The following is a 21,275-nucleotide window of genomic DNA, read 5'->3' on the forward strand; positions in this document are numbered from 1 at the left end:
AAGTCTCTAATCCATCTTGAATTAATTTTCGTATAAGGAGTAAGGAAAGGATCCAGTTTCAGCTTTCTACTTATGGCTAGCCAATTTTCCGAGCACCATTTATTAAATAGGGAATCTTTTCCTCATTTCCTGTTTTTGTCAAGTTTGTCAAAGATCAGATGGCTGTAGATGTGTGGTATTATTTCTGAGTTGGCATCCTTATGGGCAGAAATAGACTGTAAGGTGGCTGAAAATTCTCCAGGTCGGGGAGAGTTTCACAGTGGGCATACTTTGGTTTGTAAATCAACTGTTATCTCTCAAGGCAGTCTCCTGGTGGGTGAGAGTTCCTCTCTGGAGCTTCTAATCATATCATTATTAATAGATGAACTTGCCCTGTAGGGAGTGTCTGGTGAAGGGGAGATAAAAGGTTATAATTGCATTTCCAAAGGGCTAAGTAGGAAGTGGGGAACAGAGGGAAATGGGGAAAAGAGAAAATAATAAAACAATAGTAACTCATTCTCTTTTTTTTCTGAAAAATGGGTTACTCGATTACACAGGGTCTCCAGGAAATCCCAGGCATCTAACTCTAAGCTTTCAGCCCAGCTCATTTCTCTAGTAAAGTTTCATTTTCTGATTCAGCACTATTTACTATGTGCCTTTTATGTACAAGCCACTCTGCTCTCAGAGTAAGCTCTGCTGCTCATACTTTCAGGTTCTTTTATTTAGATCAGATATGCATTTCCCTGTTTTTCTATCAACCAATCTTCACTTCTGCTTCCAGCTTTCTCTGTCAAGCATGCTTTCTTTGGTAATTAATCCTGTCTTTGCTCTGACCTGTACTGTTCGGATTTCTTGTCTCAATTTCTCCTGAGGATTTATTCCTAATAACCTGGCTTAATTTCTCCAATCAACAAGGCAGAGCCAAGACTTTCTTCAGTTAACCCTCGGTACATGTTTCCATCAGCCAGAGATTATGACTGCAGCAATATATTCCTCTGTCTGTTGTGTATATGTACATACAGACAGAGATAGGGAGATAAACACATAGTGTGTGTTAAAATAAAAGTTAAATTATAGTATATATATACTCAGGATTTTTTTATTACTTAAAACAATTACTACAACATATGATGAGTTTTTTTCTTTGATATTAAATGTTCTTCTAGAAACAACATTATTTTTAATTGCTGCATGATAAACCTTCTTATGAATGGACAATGGTTTATTTCCTTGAGTAGTGTTATGGATGGTCAGAGAAACAGGGTGGGGAAAGTGGGAGGAGAGTATGTGGTTAAGTCCTGGTCTGATTCCCAAACCTGGCCTTCTTGGCCACACTCCAGCATTATAAAAAGAGAGCTGGACAGAGACCCAGGAGCCCTAGCTTCTGGTCTGATTGTACAGCTGCGGCAAAGTCACTTCCCTTTTTTTAACCTCAGTTTCCTCGTCTGAAAAATAATGGGATTGGATTTAATAATCTTTATGATTATTTGATCTCTCTGACTTAACCTTGGCATTTTCCACTATTTCCCAAGGAAGTCCTAGGTCGCTTTTAACCAGATTATTTTTGACTGACGTCACTCGAGCACTTGAGTCATTCAGCACTCACTGATAGCATGTGTTAATATAAAGAGTTCTTCTTTTGTCTAGAGCTTCCAGAAGTAAAGTTTAGACTGATAGTTGACTCATTCATTCAGCAACCAATCACTGAATGTCTTTCCCATAACTGGTATGTTCTTAGTCTTGGTTTCTCTAAGCTGAGTAAGGCTGAGTCCCAACCTTGTTTCACTCACAGTCTACAGAGAGACAGACATAGAAACAAACTCTTACAGCATGTTGCAATCAGTGCTCCAAACAAGGGCTTAGGAAATCTAAGGAGGGATTCTGAGGTATGATTACAGTGGAGTGAATCGGATAGCTTAACGAAGTATTTCTTTTAAAATATAACTTATTATTTGATTCTCAAATTAATATGTGTTTCTGAAGAACGTTTACAAAATACCAAAAAGTATAAAGAAGAAAATTAAAATCACTCAACCTTATCAACCAGAAATAATTGCTGTTATAGTGACTGTTAACATTTTATTTTTACTTTATTGATTTAAAAAAAAAAACCATGACCTTTAAAAATCGTAAAATGGGGTACATATTCCAATACATTTTTTAAAAGTGTATGGGAAAATCCAATGAAAATACATATGATTTAAATTTGGCAATAGAATAAAAGAGTAGGATTATGGGAACTAAATTTCTGTATTATGCAAGCATTTTTATCATGAGTAATTAGTGACATTGATTCATGATACTCATTTGGTGCGTAAATTAGCAATATTAGTACATTCGCAATGTTACGCAACCATCACCCGATTCAGTTGCAAAACATCTTCATCACACGGAAAGGAAACCACTGCTTAAGCAGTTAGTCTTGATTCCCCTCTCTCTCAGCCCCTGGCAGCTACCAGTCTACTTTCTGTCTCTATGGTACTTACTATTCTGGCAATTTCATACAAATGGAATCACAGTATAAAACCTTTTGTATCTGGCTTCTTTCACTTAGCATGATGTTTGTGAGGTTAATCCAATTGTAGCATGTATCAGTATTCAGTTTCTTATGGCTGAGTAATAGTCCTTCGTATGTATATACCACAGTTTGTTCATCTGGTCATCCACTGATGAAAGTCTCAGTTGTTTCCACCTCTTGGCTGTTGTGAATAATGCTGCTACAAATTTGTGGACAATTATTTGTTTCAATTCCTGCTTTCAATTCTTTGGGATATCTACCTACAAATGGAATTGCTGGGTTATATGGTGATTCTATTTTAACTTGTTTGTCTTGGAGACAGGGTCTCTGTCACTCAGGCTGGAGTTAACTTTTTGAAGAACTGTCAAAATGTTTTGCGGAGCCATTTTACATTCCTACAGGGGCTGTACAGGGGCTGTAATTTCTCCACATCCTCACCAACACTTGTTATTTCCATTTTAAAAATTATTATAGCCATTTTCATGGATGTGACTTGATTATTTTGACTTGAATTTCCTTAGTGACTAATGATATTGAACATCTTTTCATGTGCTTTTTAGCCATTTGTATATCTTCCTTGGATAAATGTTCATTCAAGTCTTTTGACTTACTTTATTTTATTTTATTTTGTTGTGACAGGGTCTCACTCTGTTGCCCACGTGGAGTGCGGTGGCGTGATCACGGTTCACTGCAACCTCTGTCTCCCCGGCTCAAGCCATCCTCTTATGTCAGATTCTTGAGTAGCTGAGACTACATGTGCCATGACACCCAGCTAATTTTTGTATTTTTTTTTTGGTAGAGACAGGGTTTTTCCATGTTGCCCAGACTCTTTTGCCTATTTTTAAAGTGTGTTCTTTGTCTTTTGTTGCTGGTTTGTAAGAGTTCTTTATATAGTATGGATACTGGAACCTTATCAGATATATGATTTGCAAATATTTTCTCACATTCTATAGGTTGTCTTTTCACTTTTTTGATATTGTCATTTGATGCACAAAATTGTTTATTTTATTGGCTATTTTTTGTTGTTGTTGTTGTTGCTCATACTCTGGATTCAGATCTAAGGACCCACTGCCAAACTCATGGTCGTGGAATTCACACTGAGATTATAGTTATCACCCTAGCCCTTCCCAGCATCACATTTACAAAATATCACAAGGTAACTTTCTGGGAAGGTAACCATTGTGGCTCTCTTTCCTTTTATGGGCATTCTTGTTCATCTCACTTTCATAGAATGAGTTGTCTGAGGTGTTCTTCCAAATTCTGAGGTTATGTCCCATTTGAATCTGAAGCTTTCTACTGTGTGGACCAATCACATGAAAAACATCATGTTTGTCTTGTATCCACCAGGGATGCTCGTCAGTTTATCTGGCTCCATACAGAGCCCCATCCTGTCACCTGTGTCCTGACCATGGCAGGACTTTGCTGTTGGCGCCATGCAAAATACGTCTCAGATGTTCCATTCCATGCAAACTTCGATTGGGCCAATGCTCCTGTCTTAACAGTTGGAGGACAGTAAAGGGGGACACAGGTGTTGGTATTAGAGAGATTCCTATTTAATTTCACATCGCTTTGTATATGTTATTTACCCTAATTGATCTTGAGTTTCCTTATCTAAAGAATTGCTGTTTAACAGTTTTATAGCAGGTATTGCATGAGACAATGTAAGTAAAGGCCCTAGCACTGTGCCTGGTCAATAACATGTGCTCAATTTCGTTGTTATTTTTACTTCCCTATGAGAAAAATAGCATGTGCAGAATGGCAGTTTGGGGACATTTTTTCAGTATTGAAGATTGTTTCCATTTTTTGTTGTCAAAATGAGATAGTCTCTTACCATTTAAACTTAATGTTAGAGGGATTCAAATGAGGAGGGGAAATCCCCCTGAAACTAGAAAACTGAATGCTTAAAAGATGATATCTGTTATGCCATGGGTCATCAGATAGCAGCTGATTTTATCGATGCAGGCTTTATCTGTTCAATACCTTTGTACCACTCGCAGTTTACTTCTGATACCCTCACAGTTGAAATAGTTGAATCAGCAATACACAATTATTTTCCAATCTATATGGTGTTTTTCTCCTCTTAAGTGGAAAGTCATGATTTGTTTTTCTCTAAGAAATAGCAGTGACTTAACTCACTCAGTCAGGACACATTCTGTCTCTAGTGGCAGATATATCTGCTTAAATCTCTGTGTGCAGCCATTTGCAGTGGCGCCATTGGTGGTTTATGCAGTCAGCCTAAGAGATAGGCTGCTGCTTCCCAGGGCCACCAACTTCAGCAAACCTGTTTCATGTTTGAATTCCTATTCTTTTACAGACTGTGTCATACCACTAACTGGTCTAAAATTCCAATCTCTTGGACTATTTTATATGAGTTCATCATGTCTCTCCAACTAACTTCCTTCTTTGAGCTAGGAACCTTGTCACAATTGTTTCACATCAAATGTCTGGTATCTTGCTGATCTCATTGAAAGAGTTCAGTTAATTCTTGCTGATCTTTATCTTTTAAGTTAAATACATTGAGACATAAATGACCATGTCTACAGATAAGACATGCTCCCACATTGTAGTCTTTTATCAAACTATAAAATATTAACTTTCAAAAAGGAAACTTTTATTTCTGATTTTCAGAAATATAACATTTCCATCAAAAAGTCCTCTTTCTTTTTTTCAGACTTGTTATAAATTTCCAAACCAGTTAGATTGTCCAATAAAGGATTCCTCTCTTTCGTTTACCTGTTTATCAATGTATGAACTTGCTGTATACTATTGAGCAAGTCACTTCATTCATCTAGATCTTAATTTCTGTGTCTGCTAAGTGATTTCTAAATTCTCTTCCACATTTCCAAAGTGTCTGATTCCAGGATGCACATATGAGCAATATTTTCCAGAGCTAAATAATGATGATATTAAAGTTTAATTATTTCTGACTCTTCAATCATGCTCGTATTAAATATTATTTCATACTTCATTTTGATCTTTCCAGTCTTGGCTGAACGTTTACCATTGACTCCTGTGTCACTTAAAGTTTCCACCAATTCTATACGTCAGAGTTTGCATTTACAATGGACTGTCCACAACCTTCCTTATCATCAGGAATTGAAAATGGTATTTCAGATCCAGATCAGTAGGATTGAAACATCCAATGTCATCTGGGTGGTAAGTAATTTTTTTTGGCTCAAAAAGTCATCTTTAAAAAAAAGACACCGTGGCTTTCTTTTATAACATCTGAAAAATTCTCATTTTGGAAACGTTAGCAGCTCAAAACAGTTTGTCTAAACAATTACATTTCTGTGTTTTCAGTTAAGGATAGGTAGGTAGGATGGGATGCACTAAGAAAATAGGTTTTCTCAGCTTTGGTCTGTCTGCTAAGGAGACTGTTGAGTCTGCCCTCATGAATACTGGATTCCAGAGAGCCATGAAGATTAACCATTTCATTCCTCCTACCTCTTTCTTCTCTGTCCCCTAGAGATTTTCCTAAATAAGATGTAATCATTTGGCAACATTTTTCTCTTGAATGTAGCGTCCTGACAGTTTCTTGGCCTGTACCCAGCTGAAATGCAAGGATGAGTAAGTTCTAGCACTTAATGTTCCATCCAACAAGGAGCCATGTTGTTGGGTAATTTCCTGTGTCCTTTGTTGCCTCACATGTGGCTTTTTCCACAACAAATTAAATTAAGAAAATACTGAATTTCACACTCTTTTTGTCTTTGAATTCTTTGGGGTGGATTTTTCACTTAGTTCAAACGATTATTAGGTCAGTTTTGCCCGAGGTGTCCCCATCTAGGGCACTGGGACACATTAGTGGCTAATGATTTCCGTTTCTCATCTGGGAACTATAGTAATCTATATGCACATAATGTTCAGTCATTTTCATGGGATATTTAAGGACAGTGGAATGTTTTCTCATTGAAAGGAACTGAGAATTTTCCTGCAGGGAAGAGAAGCCTAAGACTGTGCTTGGGTCCTCTGTCAGCTCAACCAGGCTCCACTCTTCACCCAGGCAGTGGAGGCTTTGGGTACACAGACATAGCGTGGATAGTTCCTTTGGTAAAGCATACAAGTCACTAATTTTAACATTTTCAGTTTCTTTCCATATTCATTATTGAAATTTGAGATCTGAGCAAGTTTAATAAAAATTTGACTCTGTCCATTTAGGATTCATATCAAGTCTATAATTCTACCTCTCAAAGGGCAGTTTCCCACAATGAGACTTGGTATGGTGATTTTCAACAACAGCGATGCTTGTGTGTAGCTGTTTACTCCCTTCTATCAACACATCTTTCCACTATCCCACCTTATATTAGTGAGTCTGATTTTTGTATTTTTAATGGGTACACTCGTTGGTAATTTGGGACGAGTAAAACATAGAAGCAAAGGTCATATTGAGACTAAGGATTATCCACAAAAAGAAAAATTGAGGTGGATGTGCTGGAGGAATTGTGGAAGACTAGCACTTAGCACCATTAGCAAAAATAACATTAACTGTAGACTACATGGATCCCATTCTTTATTTTTCCAAAAGGTAACTCATATCTATTGTTTTGTTAGAAAAAGTAATATTAGCCATAGACCAAGTGGATCTTTTTCTTTATTTTCCTAAAAAGCAATTGTTCATATCTGTTTTCATATTTGATTCCCATAAGAGTCCTCTTTTCAAGGGAAAGCAGCTAGTATAGACTATTTCTGTAACCTTCTAGGGCTCAAGACCCTTCAGGGTAGAGTTTTGCCTTGTCTATCGTGTCGTCCTCACAATACTCAACCCAGCCTGACTACAACAGTGGAGAAACCACAGCACAGAGAGGTTTGTTGTGTTGCTCCAGGTGACAGAGTGGCAATCATCCTTCAACCCTGTGCCCAGAAAGGGATGACAGTCACATGCAGCCCCAGGCCATCGGTGGGCACATGTCCTATGGAACAGAGGATGCCTTGAGAAACGCTGTCTGAATCACTCATACCTGAAGTTGAGGAGAAATGTAAGATCCTCCTCCAGTTAAGGAGGAGGATGCTGCTTCTGTTAAGACCAAAATCTCCCTTATACAGGGAAGTTCCCTGTAGTGCAAGTCAGACAGGGTACTCTCATTCGTGCTGGGGGATAGGGTGAAGCCTCTGGACTCAATGTCTCGGACACCTCTGTTCCCAAACAAGCCAAAGGAAGAGCGCCTTGACTTAGTTACTTGTAGCTGGACCAGAGGCACTGAGCTGTCTCCTGGATGGCACTGGCCATTTGGAACCCTGAACTGCATGGTCCTGCCCTCCTGGGTCATGGTCCTCCCCTTCCCTTTGCTTTATGATTTTGTCAATGGCATAGGAAGACAAAGTAGAGTAAGAGCTCAAGCTTGGAAGGAAGCCAGGTGTGGGAGTCAAACATCTCAGTAACAAATCAGTGACCTCTGTTAGACTTTTGCGTAAATGGGTATGCCAATTTCTTGTGACTTGCTGATGTCTGCAAGGGTCAAATTAAACTTACCGCTTCAATGAATGAAATGACCCAAAGACAATTCATCATATTTAAAGGAAAAAAAATCACTGAATTGGGGAAAAGTTTTATCTCCTCCATTAACAGGGCTGTAAAGACCACAAAGCAGAAGTTGAGGTTAAAGAGGTTCCACACATAAATAGTGTCTGGGGGAAATACAACTCATTGCCTATGAATGAAATGATTAAATCATTCAGTCCAGAGTTTTAGACTGTGCGCCCAGATCAGGCATTGTGCGCAGTGTGGGAATGTCAGCGCTGAGCCCGCTGGAAAGAATGAGGAGGTGAACACACAAATAGGCTATTCTACACATGGGCTGTGTGTGTGCAGATCACTGATGAGATGCTATGAGGTTGGGGTTAGGCCTCATCTTCTCCCACAATTTGGACAAAGGGCTGTTTGAGACAATATCCAAGAGGATTGAAGTTAATTTCGCAAGTCAGAATAGAAAAGAGTGCTCTGAGCAGACCCAACAGGCATGAGCAGAGGCCCTGAGAGAAGGGGCTGGGGAATTTCCAGGCCTGTAAGCCGGCTGTGGTGCTGGATCCCTGAGCACATGGGGATGGGGGCGCAGGCCTTGATGCACAGGACCATGAGGTGCATGCTCAGGTTTTGTTTTTTTATCCCAAGGGCAATAAGAACAAAGGAAGTGGCAAGCTCTGATTTGAATAGCCGCACAGCAGAGTGTGGTGGGGAACTGGGGAAAGGGATGTGTGGCCACTAGGAAGCGAGCTGTGGATTCAGCCAAAGCAGAGATGCAGGTAAGAGAAGCGACTGTGGGGTCCAGCCAAAGCAGAGATTCAGGTGAGAGAAGCAGCTGCGTTTGAGGGAGAGAAGGGAGGTAAAATTCAGTCTGTGACCTGTTGGCATTAGAGTGAGGTTGCCATTATTGATGTACTTCCTTCTGGCAGGGGTCGGGGGAAGAGAGGAAATATTTGCTCTTTTTTTTTGAGATGGAGTCTCACTCTGTTGCCTAGGCTGGAGTGCAGTGGCACAATCCCAGCTCACTGCAATCTCCGCCTCCCAGGTTCAAGCGATTCTCCTGCCTCAGCATCCTGAGTTGCTGGGATTCTAGATGCGCACTAGCACACCTGGCTGATTTTTGTATTTTTAGTAGAGATGGGGTTTCACCATGTTGGTCAGACCGGTCTCAAACTCCTGACCTCGTGATCTGCCTGCCTTGGCCTCCCAAAGTCCTGGGATATTTGCTCTTGAACTTTAAAAGTATTTAAGCAAAATGTACTTGACATTGCTCATGTTAAATAGTGAGAGTTTCATGGATCAGGACCTCAGAACTTGTTAAAGGAACATATTTTGTGATCTAGGAATAAAGTAATGCAATAAATGGAAATCAAATATAAACATTTATAAAACCACAGTCTGCAGAGAGTGAAAAAGAAAGCCCACAATTAAATGCCCCCGGGGTGGGATGTTCTCAGCCCAGGGCTGGGTTTAATTCTGTCAGGGGCACTGGTTCAAGTTTGTGACCTGCACAGGGGGCAGACATAAATAGAAGAAGGCCTCCGAGTTGCTAACTCCAAGCAGTGTGTGACATGTGACTTGTCCTATCTCCTTCACTGAGGACTTATTATTCTCCCTTAGAAACATGGATGCAGACTCAAACTCAGGTTCCCCCAGGAAGTGTCAAGTGTGTGTCGCCTCCACCCTGCAGCTGTGGGGCAGGAAACAGGGGTCTTGGAGGAGGCACACTGAGGAGAAAGCATGCCTGGAGCTATGGGGCACATGAAGAAGAGAGCATGGTTCCTGCTCCCTCAGGACCATGCTGGAGTCACAGCTGATATACCAACAGCTAGCCACAGTATATAGGAGGGCCTCAGAAGGGGTGGAGACAAGAGGAATGCAGAGGAAAGAGCAAGAAAGGCTTCATGAAGGAGAAGGGGCATAACCTGGGCTTGAAGAACGGGGCAGATCCCCATACAGCAGGGAGTGGAAGATACCAAACCAAAGACACGGCCTGAGCAAAGACAGGTCTGAAATCATAAGACATATCCAGAATTGTAGAGGAAGCACTATGTTTGGAGAGATGATTCCTGCAAGGGACTGCTGGGTTGGAGCCAGATTATAGAAGGCTTTGCATGACAGGGCAAGGTGTAAAGGAACCATTGAAGCCTGTGGAATTAGAGAATGGAAACACCAGCATCTCAGAAAGATGAAAGCTAAAGGCTGTGTCAGAAGCCCAAATTACAGTTCAACTTAGACAAACTTCCTAGAGAACAGTGTAAGACATTTTGTGTCATTGACATCTTCAGGACCTAAGAGTCTGACAGATGGAGCCCAAGAGATGGAATGTGGTCCATGTGGCCACCATATCTGAAAGGACAAGAGACAGAAAACCAAGGGAGACTCAGAGAGCCACCTGTCAACTTCCGAGAGAAAATGGAACTTCTGCTGTGCCATGAAAGACTGCTTTCTTGACTGAGATCTGACCATCCTAATCCAAACCTTACCAAAGACGAATATTTTTAAAAAACAATCAATTTTTTTTTAAAAAGGATGACTGTGTTAGTTCTCTACTTTTCAAGAACTTTCTTAGCAGATTCTCTGGGACTGGCATAGTGAACACCTTCTGTCTCTGATCTGTTCCCCCAAGACCTGAGTAGCCTCTGTCTCCTCTCCCAGTTGTTCCACATGAGTCCCCTGGAATTGGAAGACCATAGGGATTAGAAGCTGAGTTTTCAAAAGGCAGGAGGTCATAGCTGGCTCCCATGTGAGGCATCAGAGCATGGGGAATTGACTAGCAGAAATGGACTTCACTGGTACATATTGTAGACCTGCATTGGGGTCTTAGGTTTGTGCTTTGGGATAAGTCAAGTCAAGCTATTTTATAGGATAAGATGGCTGTGTGTTTCCAATTTTTTCCTCTTTGCTTTTAGGGGAATTACAGCACCACTGTGAAGTGGAACCAGGTTCTGCATTGGAGCTGGGAATCGGAACTCCCTTTGGAATGTGCCACACACTTTGTAAGAATAAAGAGTGTGATAGACGATGCCAGTTTCCCTGAGCCAAATTTCTGGAGCAACTGGAGTTCCTGGGAGGAAGTCAGTGGTAAGAAGTGAGGTGGTTACAAGAGCGAAAAGGGTTAATATATTTTTTCATGAGGAGCAATAGTCAAATAGTGGAAATCTCCTTTGAGGAACCCTGGGTAGACGCTGACATTATTTTCCTTTGGCTCCTATGGGAACTAAAAAACACAGGTGTAAAACTTGGCACTGGAAGATATAGTCTGAAGTCTTACTTCTGAGCTTACTCATTGACATAGTTGTGCAGATTGAGGCAATTTTGTATTTGTTTTCAAAACATGTAAAGTGTGTGTATTATAAATGTTAAGTGGACAAAGCAAGACATAAATTGTAAATATGTATTTATTTGAGCAACACAAAATGTGTATGCATCTAGAGTAGAGTTTGGGAGCATTTTTCTGTGAAGGGACAGGTAAGAGATACTGTAGGCTTTTCAGAGCATACAGTCTCCGTTTTGACTATTCAACTCTGCTACTGCAGTGTGAAAGCAGCCATAGACAGTGTGTAAACCAATGAGAGGGCTTTGTTGATAGAACTTTATTTGCAAAAGCAGGGCTGGGCATGGTGGCTCATGCCTGTAATCCCAGCACTTTGGGAGGCCAAGGCGGGCGGATCACTTGAGGTCAGGAGTTCAAGACCAGCCTGGGAAACATGGTGAAATCCTGTCTCTACTAAAAATACAAAAATTAGCTGGGCATGGTGATGGGCGCCTGTAGTCCCAGCTATTCTGGAGACTGAGGCAGGAGAATTGCTTGAACTCATGAGGCAGAGGTTGCAGTGAGCCTAGGTCACACCACTGCACTCCAGCCTGGGCCACAGAGCGAGATTCTGTCTCTCACACACACACCAAAAAACAACAGATGGTGGACTCAAATTGTAGTCCCCACCAATCTAGTCGGGACTTGAAGGGTGGGGAAGCGGAATATGGATAAATGAAAGTGGTGAAGATGAGATTATGGATAAATATATTTTAAATATTCTTTAATACTGATAATTTAATTTTGTTGTAATTAAAATTTAGAGTGGGTTTTGTCAGTTTCTTTTGCTCCCATTAAACTAATAATAATAATGAGATAATAATAATTGAATTAAATCTATGACCTAGTCACTTTTTAAAGTACTATACATATTTAGTTCTCATATCAGTCCTATAAAAGGACTTCTTATCCTCGCTTCACAGAAAAGGAAACTGAGGCACTGAGAGGTTAAAGAAGCCATGCAAGGTCACCATGCCACTAAGCGTTGGAGCTGGAATTCCAACCCAGACAGTCTGACTCCAGAGGTCATGTGCTTAACCATTATATCCTACTGCGGAAAGGAGTACACATCCACAGGGAAAGATATTAAAAAGATAGTAAGAGGTTGGGTGCCATGGCTCACACCTGTAATCCTAGTACTTTGGGAGGCCGAGGCGGGCGGATTGCCTGAGCGCAGGAGTTCGAGACCAGCCTGCACAACATGATGAAGCCCCAGCTCTACTAAAAATACACAAAATCAACCGGGTATGGTGGCACATGCCTGTAGTCCCAGCTACTCAGGAGGCTGAGGCACGAGAATCGCTTGAACGTTGGATTTTTAAAAAGCTTTAAAAAAATGAACTTTTAAAAGACCCCTCACACTTGAGGGACTGGCATTTCAGAGAAGGTAGGAAGAGATATGATCTCCAGTATAATGAAGAGATTATGAGGGATTTGGGAGCTGTATACACCTTGCCATTCTGAATGTGGCTTCGCCACTTTCTAACTGAGCAAACTCTGGCTAAGTCCTACCTGACCCCTTGTTGTAAGGTACTAAGAATGACATGAGATACTGTACATAAACACTTAACGTGGCCTCGGGCAGGGCTGGGACTTGATAGAAAGCAGTTACAATAACCCAGCAATAGCAATCATGCAATCTTCAGGTGGTAATAGTAATGTGCTGTCTGTGGCAGTAAGAGCAACAGCAGTGGTATCAGTGTAACAATAGGAGCAATGGTGGAAAGGATTGTCTTGCATTCACCAAAGGGTAGAGGTTTGGCAGAGAAATTTAGGTTGCTATTTTCTCCAGAAGGTAGAAAAAGCTAAAGTTATCTGCTGAAGGCAAATGGATAACTTGTTTTAAGAGGCTTGAATTTTGAGTGCGATTCTAACTTGGCTATTTTTTTTTTTCTTGCAGTACAAGATTCTCTTGGACAGAGCATATTGTTCGTTTTCCCTAAAGATAAGCTGGTGGAAGAAGGCTCCAATGTTACCATTTGTTATGTTTCTAGGAACATTCAAAATAATGTATCCTGTTATTTGGAAGGGAAACAGATTCACGGAGAACAACTTGATCCACATGTAACTGCATTCAACTTGAATAGTGTGCCTTTCATTAGGAATAGAGGGACAAATATCTATTGTGAGGCGAGTCAAGGAAATGTCAGTAAAGGCATAGAAGGCATCGTTCTCTTTGTCTCAAGTAAGTATGCAAATTCTCTGTGGCCCTTTCTTCTCATTTCCTGGGGAATAGATTAAATCTCCTTTACTAGAAGACAAACACTTCCACCCACGATCTTGATTTTCTTTTGTTTCCCAAGTTTTCTAGGAGAGGCTCTGAAGTTGATGACCTTTAGTAATGTTTCCAGGATTTCCTGTTGTTTTCTTGTCCTTACTGAGAGTTGTATTCCTAGAGATCAATAGTATTAAATAGAGACAGTTCAGGTCATGACCTGGACCACTGGGAAAATACCTTTTTTTGCCCCACCCGTGCTGGAATTACTTTGGGATCACAGAGGGAGGGCAGGGGCTATAGATTGGACAGCCACGGAGTCAGCCAGAGTTGTAGCCCAGGAGATCTGGATTTTAATCTTCTTTCCCTGGCTGGGTGTGTCATGGTGGCCAAGTTTCCTAGCCTCTCTGAGCCAGTTTCCTCCTTTGTAAAATGGGGACAGTGATGGTGATTGTGAGGATTAATGAATGTGGGTAGCGCCTGGCCACAGTAATAGCGGTGTGCAGTAGGAGATCAGCAAATGGAGGCCATTACTGTTCTTAACTGTGCAGTAAATTGGTTCCATTGGATATATTAGTGGAGTGGGAACATTTTGATTTTTTTTTTTTTTTTTTTTTGAGAAGTAGTGTCACTCTGCTGCCCAGGCTGGAGTGCAGTGGCCAGATCTCATCTCACTGCAAGCTCTGCCTCCCGGGTTTACGCCATTCTCCTGCCTCAGCCTCCCAAGTAGCATGTGCCACCTCGCCCGGCTAGTTTTTTGTACTTTTTAGTAGAGACGGGGTTTCACCGTGTTAGCCAGGATGGTCTCGATCTCCTGACCTCGTGATCCGCCCGCCTCGGCCTCCCAAAGTGCTGGGATTACAGGCTTGAGCCACCGCGCCTGGCCTTGATTTTTATATAGATCTGTGTGTGCACAACTAGTGACCTCCTGTATTTTGTTTTGAGCATCTCCTTCCCCGGCACAGTAGGGAACATCTCCCTCCCTGCCTCCCTTGCCAAAGGAAGTCTCCAGTCTCCTGGATGCCTGGTTCATCTATGTCCCCTTAGCATGGCCACAAGAGGCAGCAGTAACTCTGGGGATTCGGAGGTGCTTCGCCATTCCCCAAACACGCTGCTCCCGCCTGTTGAATTTAGCAGGTTCACAAATCTGACTGATTCTCTCACATCCCCAAAGCATTCTGTGAGCCACAGCAACCAAAATGAAACACTGGCAGGCACTGGGGATACAACCCTTGTCAAAAGGATACAGTATCAACCACTTGCATGACATGGACCATCCATGCCCTTGACATCTCAGAAAATCACAAGGGCAGGAAGGGGAAGGGGCCAAGATGAGGTGACCCCTGAAAAGTGACTTTTGGAGGCTGTTGATAGGTAGCCTTCCACCTCAGTCACCCCTTCATTGTTCAGAGTAACTCTGTGGCTTCAGACTCTAAACAGAGCTTTCCATTTGGCTTATCTTCCAATAAAAAGATTTAACTAGGTATGTTTTCCTTTGTATGGACAGAAGTACTTGAGGAGCCCAAGGACTTTTCTTGTGAAACCCAGGACTTCAAGACTTTGCACTGTACTTGGGATCCTGGGACGGACACTGCCTTGGGGTGGTCTAAACAACCTTCCCAAAGCTACACTTTATTTGAATCGTAAGTTGGCTCTGGTTACATTATTGAAAAGTTCTTCCTTGTTTGAGGTGCTTGTGACAACATGGCAAAATCTACACTTAGATGTTGCAGGAAATTTGAACAGGTATTTCAGAACCACCTGCCAAGGTCAAGAGGAAACCTTTAAGTGGTGACAAGTGTCTAATACTTTCTACCTGAGGTTTTTTAAAAAGGAACATTTAGCATAGCATGGTAAGAAAGACAGTTAATGTATACCTTGACGTGAAAATAGTCATATCTGATAATCTGGGTCTACCCAATTTCTGACTTTTTAGGAATATTCCAAGTAAATTAAGGGATGTTCTCGCCACCCATGGGAAGTCAGTGATTCATGTTAAGACATTTCAGCACATATATCAAATTTGTAGAAACAATATTTTCATTATTGGTATTTGTTGGTGGCGGATCAATGCCATTATGGGGAACATAGTTTGACAGTCACTGAGTATGCCCTGAGGGATAAGGGATACATTTGCTTTGATGCAAGTAAAAACCTTGTAATGTATTATTTTGTTTTGTTTTTTAAGATTTTCTGGGGAAAAGAAACTTTGTACGCACAAAAACTGGTGTAATTGGCAAATAACTCAAGACTCACAAGAAATGTATAACTTCACACTCATAGCTGAAAATTACTTAAGGAAGAGAAGTGTCAATATCCTTTTTAACCTGACTCATCGAGGTGAGACTAGAGTTGTCACAGCCCACCGTGGCTACTAACATGTCTTTGTTTGACAGACTGTGTCATCAAGTAAATGTGCTGTAGATCTTTGCCTCATTCACAGCCGATGTGAGAGTTAGAATTTATACCTGTTGTTGATGCCACGTTTCTCCTCATGGATGCGCGCATCCGCTATTATTTGTTTGTTTTAATAATGTCACGAGCACCAATGAGCTTACTACCCGACTTCAAAACTAGGACTCTGACAATAACTTCTATCATATCTCATCCTATCATGCCCTCACCCCCGCTCCTTCCACCAAGATAATTATCACTTTAAATTGTGTGCATGTGTATTCTCATTTCTTATGTAATGGTAAAAATGCCTTTATTTTGTTTGGTTTTAATGCATAGAAAGAATATCAAGCTGTGTGTAATAATTCAGTAATTATGTTTATATAATATTAAATTGCTAATATTTGCACATATTGTTTAGTGTTGCTATAGTCCATTCACTTTTACTGCTGTGTAGTATTTCATTGTGTAAATATTAAATATTTTATTTGTGCATCTCCTTTGATGGATTTGCAGGTTGTATCAAGGTTTTTGCTCTTGTGTACATGTTAATATGAACATTTTTATACATGTGTCCAGTACACATCTACAATTGTTTTTCTTGCGTATATGCTTAAGCATTGGATCAGATGTAGAATATGTTCAACTTATAGGATAAGGTCAAATTATTTTTCAAGGGAGTAGTACCAGTTATACTCCCACCCTATAGATTCACATATTCTTACCAAGTTGGTATTGGCACATTTTTTTTTTTTATTTTTGCCAATTAAATGGCTATACAATGGTACTTCATGATAGTCTTGAGATTGAATCTCATGAGTGTTTTGGCCACATCTGTTTTCTCTTTTATGAAAAGCTTACGCATGCAATTTATACATTTTTTTGTTGGTAAGAGTATTCATATATTCCTGATACTGATTTGTTGTTCATTTCTATACTGCTAATATCTTATCCCAATTTGTAACTCACTTTCTTTTATATGTCTGTTGATGAACAAAAGTTTATCATTTTTAAAGCAGATAATTTTATAAAAATATTTTAAAGAGATCATTTCCTACCCCAAGATCAGAAGGGCAGTCACCTATAAGTTTTTAGTAAGAAGTTTAAAGGTTTTTAAGAAGGCAAATTCCAAATCCATCTGGGATTGATTTTTTTTTATATTAAGTGAGATAGGGTTATGACATTGAATTTTTCTGTTTGGTAACCATTTTTCCGTAACTGTTTATCAAATAACTCTTCCTTCGCTAATGATCTGACATGCCACCTCTTTCACTGTTATGAAAGCATAAGGGAGTTCTGGATTCTTAATTCCACTGGTTGGTCTGTTTATTCCTGCACTAGTATTACACTTACTTAAAGTTTCAGATGAGTCTTGACATCAGGTAGGATAAGTCTCTCACCCTATTCTTTTTCAGAAATATCCTCACTATTCTTGGTGCCATACTCTTTTATGTAAAATTGATAATTAATTTACCAAATTCTATGAAAAGCCCTACTGGGCTTTTCATTGGATTTGCACTTAATCTATAAATACAATTTGGAGAGATCAATATCTCGGTGTTACTAAATCTTCCTGTGCATGGACATAGTAAATTTTTATATTTCTTTAGGCCTCTGTTAAAATCATTTCGTAAAGTTTTAAATGTTTCCCTTGTATACTTTTTTTCCTTGTATATTTTTTGTACTACTGATATGGCTCCAATGACTGGAGGAACATCCCGGTTCTTCGTTTCGAGCCGGTTTGCGTAAAACCACACAGACACATGTGGAGTGGTTTTACGGAGAGAAAAGTTTAATAGGCAAGAAAGAAGGAAGAAGGAAACAACTCACCCATACAGAGACAGAGGGAGGAGGGATTTGAACAAAGAGAAAACCCCCTGTGCAGCGGAAAAGTGGCTGCTTATGTGAGGAGGCTGGAGGAGTTGGTTTCTGATTTGCATAGGGCTGAGGGGATTGGTTTGACCAGGCATGTCATTCACGTACCCTAGGAAAAAAATGGCCCTCCCACCCTACCCTTTTAATACACAAATGCAGGGCACCTTGATGTTCTATGCACAGCACATAGATATTACCTGTTATATCATCTCCCTTTTAAATCTTGCTGCATCTTGTAAGTCCACAAGTAACTATATATGTTTAATGTTCACCATTAGAGCTTATGCAAATATTTCTCTGGTCATTTTGATAATCTGAAATTTATTCCCTAGTACTTTCTTCAGAAAGTGCTTATGGAAACAACAGTTCCCTGAATTTTTGAATGTCAATAAAAGTTTTACTCTGGTCTTTGTATTTAATGGTTAGTTTGAATAGATATAAAACTTTTAGCTTACGTGTTCTGCCTTGAGTATCATACATTTTTGCATTTTTTTTTTTTACTGGCATACAACAAGGCTCATGAAAAGCCTAGTAGTAATGGTAATCTATTTTTTTTCCCCATTAGAAGTCACTTGGTTTTTTTGCCTAGATGCCCAAAAGATTTTTTCTTTTTCTTTAAAACCTTTGTCTTGGTGTTGGCTATGCTAGGTTGATGTGTTCAGTAATATGGTACATTCTTTCAATATGTATTATCAAATATTTTTTTAATTCAGGAAATTTTTTGAATTATCGTTTTTGGTATTTGGCCACCTTCCTTTGGTTTTCTTTTTCAGGAATTCTTGCTAACTCTATATTGAATCTTTTTTTCCGATCTTTAATATTTGTTACTTTCTCTTGCATTACTTTTATCCCTTCATTTATTTTATTTAAAAATTTTTTTTCTCCTTTTACCTCCTATTTGCTTAAGAAATTATCTGTTGTGTTTTTTTTCCTGTGGTAACTACTTCCAGTTTAGTCTTCAATTTTGAATTTATTTTTTGTTATATATCTATTTCTTTCCTGAGTTCTGTTACCTCATCCATGACGTTTGCTAAATCTGATTTATATTGTTCTTTAATATCTTTTATCACTTTTACAATGTCTTTTAGTCTATTTTGAAGTAGTTGTCTTCTCATCATATTCATTTCTGCTGTATCTGTGGTTGTGTCTTTTTCATTCACAATATTATCTATATGTACCTTTGCTCTTATTATTTGGTAATCTTGCTAGAAGTTTACTTTGATTTCTTTTTTAAAAGAAACCATTTTTGCTTTGAAAATTGTTCTTTTTATTGTGTTTTATTGTTGTTGAATTTCCACCGTAATTTTTATTACCCATTTTCTTCTACTTTCTTGGATTTTTTTCTGTTGTTCCTTTTACTTTTCTAAGTTGAGTATTAGTTCACAAATAAAATATTTAAAGCTATATATTTCCATTGAAATACCAGTTTTATGGCATCCACAACAGTCCAGTAAGTTTTAACTTAACATTGCAGTGCTTTCATTATAATGAACTATATATGATACCATTTCTAATCCATGAATTAATTTGTTTCAAATTTTCTAAAATGAAATTTTTATTTTTTTGTTATTAATTTGTAACAGACATTCACTGTGGTCATAGAAAGTGTCTATGTGATACGTATTCTTTGAAATTGTCGAGGTTTTTTTTATGGGCTTGTACCTTGCTGAAAGTGTGGTCTATGGACCAGAAGCATCAGTATCACCTAGGAGCTTTGTAGAAGTGCAGAATCTCAGGCCCCGCCTCAGTCCTACTGAACCTGAATCTGTATTTTAACAAGGTCATCAGGTGATTTCCTATCTGTATCAAAGTTCGAGAAGCATTGATCTAGTCTCTGATGAAGTAGGTTAAATTTGTTCATTGTTTTGTTCAGATCTTCTATATCTTTCTTGGTTTTGCTGACCGGCCTATCAGTAATTGAGAAGGGTATGTTAAAATTACTCACTATTTTGGTAAAATTGTTTATTCCTCCCTGAAGTTCTATAAATTTTTACTTTACGTATTTTGAGGGTATTTTATCAGATTCATCGTTTAGAGTCACTGTATCTTCTTTATGCTAATCCATAGATTTCTTGTATGTCTTTTTTAATGTTTCTTTTGTTAATTTTAAACTCATCAGCTGTTTATTCTCATACCACTGCTACACTGCAGTCTGTAAATCACTTTGTCGTGTTTCTCGTCATAGTCATGCTGCTCAGATGTCTCACTGTCTTGGTTTCTGAGCTTGAATTCCCCCGTAAGTGTCTTTTATGCTGTTAGCCGGTAAATATCAGGGAAAGGCTAAGCAGAGCATGGCCTAGGGATGAGCTGAGGATAGAGAGATATAGGCCCCCCCAAAAACATAATTAATCATTCTTCATTGTACCCAACAACCCTTCAGGTCAGGGTTTCACCTTCAGCCGTGCCCCTCACTTTCATCCCTCAAGAAGCAGCATTAAGAGGTTAGATTGGATACTATCAGACCTGTGTGTCTGGAGGAGAGAGGAAGAAAAAGAGGATTTCCTCATTTTCCTCAGCTCCTTGCCTTGCAGGACTTCTGTTCTTTCCTGTTGTTACTCCTGGGAACCCCTGCTCCCGTGGTCTGAGTTTGAGTTTGATTACTTAAGCATTTTTTTTTTTTTTTTTTTTTTTTGAGATACAGACAGCATTGCTTCATGTGACCTCCATGTTCTGGCACAGGTTGGCTGCTACCTTCTGCAATCTTCTGTCCAAGATTGGCATTTGTATTGGCCAGATGGGACCTATATTTTATATCATACCTGAAAGCTTTCCACTATAGCAGAATCATGACAGAATCTTGTATGCGTTTGGTTACTTAGGAATCATTCTTGGTGGTACTTTTCACCCTTTTATCTTTCAGATTCACTCCATCTGCAACTACTATTTGATTTTTTATTTCTAAACATTTTAAAAACATACTCACTTCTTTCCGTCTCCACAATTACTCCCTTAGCCCAATTTACTTCCCTCCTGACTTGGGCCACAAATATAGCTTCCCACCAGATTTACAAGTATCTTCATATTCTCTATACCCCAGCATAGGTGATCATCTCAAAAGCAAATTTGATCATATTACCACTGCTTCAAAATTAGTAAAGCATTTTTAAAGATACAGACAATATCACTTGATACAACCCTCATGGTCAAGCACAGGTTGGCTGCCACCTTCTTCTTTGTCTGCCCCTTGTTTTTTCAGTGTGAGGCCAGGTGCCTTCTCTGTCTTCTACAGGTTTGTTGCAATCTCTTTTGATGCAGGATCTTTATACATGTTGTTCACTTTTACTGGGATGTCCCCCTCTTCTCCTTTCACCTGCTTAATTACTATATATCTTTAGATTTCAGCTTAATCCTCACTTCACCCTCCAACAGAGCAGGCACCGGGGACCCAGCAATGAACAAAATTGAGTGACTGCCTCTAGTGAACTCATATGCTAGTGTGTGTTGAGAGGGCTGGATTGGGGGCAGGATTGAGGACTGCAGACGTAACAACGTGTTAACATGTAAAGAAGTCAGTACAATA

At 39.6% G+C, this 21,275-nt stretch overlaps 1 protein-coding gene across 3 annotated transcripts in view; it reads left to right on the plus strand.

Annotated features, from left to right (window-relative positions):
* OSMR (oncostatin M receptor) overlaps positions 1–21,275 on the plus strand; it is a 96,948-nt gene that overhangs the window by 26,109 nt on the left and 49,564 nt on the right. For 2 of the 3 annotated variants that reach the window (XM_011966146.1, XM_011966154.1), the window contains exons 3-7: positions 5,481–5,653; positions 10,868–11,039; positions 13,172–13,456; positions 14,994–15,129; positions 15,675–15,826. In XM_011966146.1, the coding sequence (XP_011821536.1) occupies positions 5,481–5,653; positions 10,868–11,039; positions 13,172–13,456; positions 14,994–15,129; positions 15,675–15,826 (918 nt within the window). Of the gene's footprint in view, positions 1–5,480; positions 5,654–10,867; positions 11,040–13,171; positions 13,457–14,993; positions 15,130–15,674; positions 16,294–21,275 lie in introns of those variants that run through there. The other variant, XM_011966161.1, reaches the window with a different exon arrangement.

This window comes from Mandrillus leucophaeus, unplaced genomic scaffold (genome assembly GCF_000951045.1).
Source record: "Mandrillus leucophaeus isolate KB7577 unplaced genomic scaffold, Mleu.le_1.0 Scaffold119, whole genome shotgun sequence".
Lineage (NCBI taxonomy): Eukaryota > Metazoa > Chordata > Mammalia > Primates > Cercopithecidae > Mandrillus > Mandrillus leucophaeus.